At 36.8% G+C, this 4,611-nt stretch overlaps 1 protein-coding gene across 1 annotated transcript; it reads left to right on the forward strand.

Moving 5' to 3' along the window:
• Positions 1–4,606, forward strand: LOC112818925 (protocadherin alpha-12-like; the record flags this gene model as incomplete). The annotated part of the gene is made up of 2 exons (XM_025866040.2): positions 1–101; positions 3,166–4,606. A coding segment is annotated over exon 2 (1,158 nt), but the record flags the coding sequence as incomplete, so codon positions are not given.
• Between the last annotated feature and the right edge of the window lie 5 nt (positions 4,607–4,611).

Consider the following 4,611-nt stretch of genomic DNA (forward strand, 5'->3'; position numbering starts at 1 on the left):
CCAAGACCGACCTCATGGCCTTCAGCCCCAGCCTTCCTCCGTGTCTGGATAGAGAAGTTGGAGGGAAAATGCAGGAGGCAGGATCAAATCACCCTGGGCAGGTGGGTTCTATAGATTCCTCTTCTTTTAAAGTCTATGTTAAATTTTTAAAATCCGCTTTATTTCATAGAAAAATTTAATGAATACTCTGTATTTTAAGTATTAAGTTTTAAACGAATATGTTTTAGAGAACAATTTCTGTTAGTGAAATGCCAACTGATAAAAATCCAATTTTAATAATGAGATAAATCAGGTTTTTTAGCCAATAACTGTCCTATGTCTCCAAATGTTTTGGTAGAAAATGTTAAAGGAAGCTATAAGAATGACTCTCCTGTCAGCACTTTATTAGATATAATTTCTAAGTTTCAGTGATGTAGCCAGACCACTTATTTCATCTCTAATCCTCACTACTGTAGATAATTACTGTGGTTATTTCCATTTTTTCATCCTCTTTGTCTTTTAACACAGCTTTTTGCTTTAATATTTTCACATTATTAGATATCTTGACTTTTCTCACTTCAGGCTTGTATCAAAGATTGAACACTCTCTTCATTAAGTCTGAAAAGGTTTAACTTTCTCTGTAGTGTTAAACATGGATCGTACATTTCTTTTCCATTAAATAATCTTTATTTTGCCTCAACTGGTAAGATAAAACCTGTTTTCATATTATTTGCAGTTAAAAATTCAGTCTTGCATTATTGTGTGGTGGTTTCATTGAAATAATAGAACTTAAAAGTTCTGTCGATTTATTTTATTTCATGTAATGGGTACAGATTTATCTACAATATAGTCAAACAGAACTCCAAGATTTATGCTTACAAAGTTTACTAGGCAAATAAAGTTATTCAAAGCACTCAATCAAGTCTTCAAACTTGATGAAGACATGCATATAGGCTTATAATATCTGCAACATATGCTGGTTGGCAGTCTGCCCTATGTTGTCTATTAAAGTGAAGTGAAAATTATCATTTTCGCTCATCTGGCAACTTAAATGTCCTGTCTTTAAATGCTTTATCTCTAGTGTTTGTGAAATTTTCTTTTCATGTGCTATAATCACATCGGATGATTCTACCAAAGTTCATTTACCCTTAGGTTATTCTTCTAATTCAGTGATCCTTAGCTATATGTAGGGTGGCAGAGTCACTGATTTCTTTGAGAATTTGATGAAATTCATATATGGCTATGCTCCCCTTTAGCCTTAGGGGTTAAAATTTCTTTATTCTATAATAGGTAACCAAATTAAAACACAAAATGTTTCTGACTTAAAAGATTAAGCCATTGTATCACTTATGAAACTGTAAATGTATAAATGTGAATGTTAGGTAGGGCACACATTATTATAAATCTCTAAGTGAAGTTCTTAGAATGACTTAATGTTAGCTAAATTTAATAAACAAAGATATTGGAATATTTTAAGTCCATGTTAAATTTTTGCAAATTATTACTTTTACAGTACATAAGTAGTTGATGCACATTTTTAGATAATTACAAATTATATGGGCTATTTTTACAAATTTTGTGTCTTTTATATTTATTCTTAATTTCAGGACTACTTTCAGTGGTGTAAAATTATAATTTCAATATAATTTCCATCTTCTAGTTCAATTGTTTAAGTATTAAGCTAATTTTAGATGTTCCTATCTCTTTAGTAATTTAATTATGTCTAACAGTGTATGAGGACTACATAACACACTACTTTTTCAATAAAGTTTCTTAGCAATCATTGTACATTGACTAGTTTTGAAAATGGAAGATAGAAAACGAAGAAACATGGTAGTGATGTTAGACAATTTAAATAGTCCAATAGCATCAAAATTCAAAATTTTTTTGATTACTTAAGAGCCAGTTTTGTAGTTGACTTAAGTTATCTCTTACTTGTAGAACGATTATTGATTATTATTTCCTGGTTCTATAAAGATTTCTTATCTCACTTCCCTTCATTATATGTAAAAGGAATGGTGACAAATTGTTGGCTTAAAGATTTTGACTTGAATTTTAATGAGCTTATAAACTCTGTATTAAATTTTTCACAATTAACTGTGGGATCTTATCTGTGTTTTGTTTTCCCTTAAAGCTGATCTTGAATTAACCAATAAAATTAGGAAAAGTCCTTTGATTATCCTTTGCATCATAGTCACCATTCTGATTTTCTGAAGAGAAGCAGATTTTGAATGACTACTAACTGGCCTGAAGGGAACATTTAAAGAGAAACCAAAAGTTCATTATGAAGTTTATATTCTTTTGATTTTAGTCAGAGAGACTGGGCTCCCAAACATCTCACAGATCTTTTTCATATTATGGCTCCACAGCCACTTTAGAATATTGTGAAATTTGGAGGCTTTGATTCAATATTTTACATGAATATTCTTTCCTCCTGCTAGAATGAAACCTTACAGGATCTGTACCCAAGCCTCACTTTTTTAAAAGATTTTATTTATTTATTCATGAGACAGAGGGAGAGAGAGAGGGAAAGAGAGAGAGAGAAGCAGAGGGAGAAGCAGCCTCCCAAGGAGCAGGGAGCCCAATGCGGGACTCGATCCCAGGATCCTGGGATCATGACCTGGGCTGAAGGCAGACGCTTAACCATCTGAGCCACCCAGGCGCCCCCCCAAGCCTCATTTTAATATGTTATGGGAATAAGAGCAGTTGTATGAAAAGTCATCACATCTGAGCATCAAGGAAACAAAAAACCGACATGTTCCATATTTATGATGAATATTTATATCCAACAGAAGTATGAATAAAATAATTTATATGAATGAAAAGTTCAGTTAATAGAACTACTTTAGTTTTTTTTTCTTTACTAAGTGCAGGAATTCTTGGGTTTCTCCTAAAGTCCTACAATGAAGGCTTGTGAAGGATAAAAGTCATTATACAAGTGTGCATTGTAAGCAAAATAAGGTTGAAGGTGATGTATATTATTCTTTATTTTATTCTCCATGATAGGCAATATTCTGGCATTCTGTATTTCAATGATTATTTTATGATGGACTTTGAAGCAGAATATTTTAAAAACTTAAGTATAATAGAAATGACTGCTTTGTTACTAATATCATATACATTAAAAAAATAGGCATTTACAAAAAATTCATGAAAATATCCAAAAGTCAAAAAATTTTATTCAAGTGTCCCAGGAAGTGGCTAAACCAAAAAGAACCTCCGGATCTTTCTTGTACTTACATAATCAGTCACATGATGTCGCTGTACACTCAAAAGGTGAAACGGAAAAATTTTGTCTCCGCGCCCAGAGTTCATCCATTGGCTGAATAAGATCGACTCCATGTTGACCGGAAGGCTGGGTAAATTTTACTATATATACACCTACAGAAAGGGAGACTGCTTATAAAGATTCTCAGGTGAGCGATCCCTTAAATCTAACAGACCCACCTCATAGATCTTGTTAACTACAATGGTGTTTTCCCGGAGAGGAGGCCCAGGAGCCCCGCGACTGCTGCTGTCGCTTCTGCTCCTTGCAGCTGGGGAATCCGGGAGCTGCCAGGTCCACTACTCGGTCCCGGAAGAGGCCAAACACGGCACCTTCGTGGGCCGCATCGCCCAGGACTTGGGGCTGGAGCTGGCGGAGCTGGTGCCACGCCTGTTCCGGGTGGCGTCCAAAGGCCGCCGGGACCTTCTGGAAGTAAATCTGCAGAATGGCATTCTGTTTGTGAATTCTCGGATCGACCGGGAGGAGCTGTGCGGGCGGAGCCTGGAGTGTAGCATCCACCTGGAGGTGATCGTGGACAGGCCGCTTCAGGTTTTCCACGTGGAGGTGGAGGTGAAGGATATTAACGATAACCCACCAGTGTTCAGAGAAGAAGAACAAAAGGTACTGATTTCTGAATCTGCACCGCTGGATTCTCATTTTCCTCTAGAGGGCGCTTCCGATGCGGATATAGGCGTAAACTCTCTTCTGACCTATAGGTTAGGTCTAAATGAGTATTTTACTCTTAAAATAATAACGAAAAACGATAAAAGTATATTGCCTGAACTAGTTCTACGGAAGTCATTGGATAGAGAGGAAACTCCACAACTTAATATATTGCTGACCTCCCAGGATGGCGGTAAGCCCGAGCTAACAGGATCTGTTCAGATTAAAATAAGCATTTTGGATGTGAATGACAACGCTCCGCAGTTTGACAAGCCTGGCTATAAAGTAGTGCTGTTTGAAAATGTCCCAAACGGTACGAGAGTGATACAGCTAAACGCTTCTGATCTAGACGAAGGGCTGAATAGAGAAATTTCCTATGGAATCAGACTGATTTTGCCAGTGAGTGAGAAATGTATGTTTTCAATAAATCCAGAAACAGGTGAAATCAGAATTTACGGGAAATTGGATTTTGAAGAGAATATTGAGTATGAAATTCAGGTTAACGCCATTGATAAAGGGATTCCTTCCATGGCAGGTCACTGTACAGTCCTAGTGGAAGTTCTGGATCTGAATGACAATACCCCTGAGGTAATGATCACTTCGCTGTCGCTCCCCGTGAGAGAGGATACTCAGGTGGGCACTGTCATCGCCCTGATTAGCGTGTCCGACCGTGACTCTGGCGCCAACGGGCAGGTGACCTGCTC

The sequence above is a fragment of the Callorhinus ursinus genome, unplaced genomic scaffold (genome assembly GCF_003265705.2).
Source record: "Callorhinus ursinus isolate GAN/ISIS: 27379988/994484 unplaced genomic scaffold, GSC_fseal_2.0 scaffold4035, whole genome shotgun sequence".
Taxonomy (NCBI): Eukaryota; Metazoa; Chordata; class Mammalia; order Carnivora; family Otariidae; genus Callorhinus; species Callorhinus ursinus.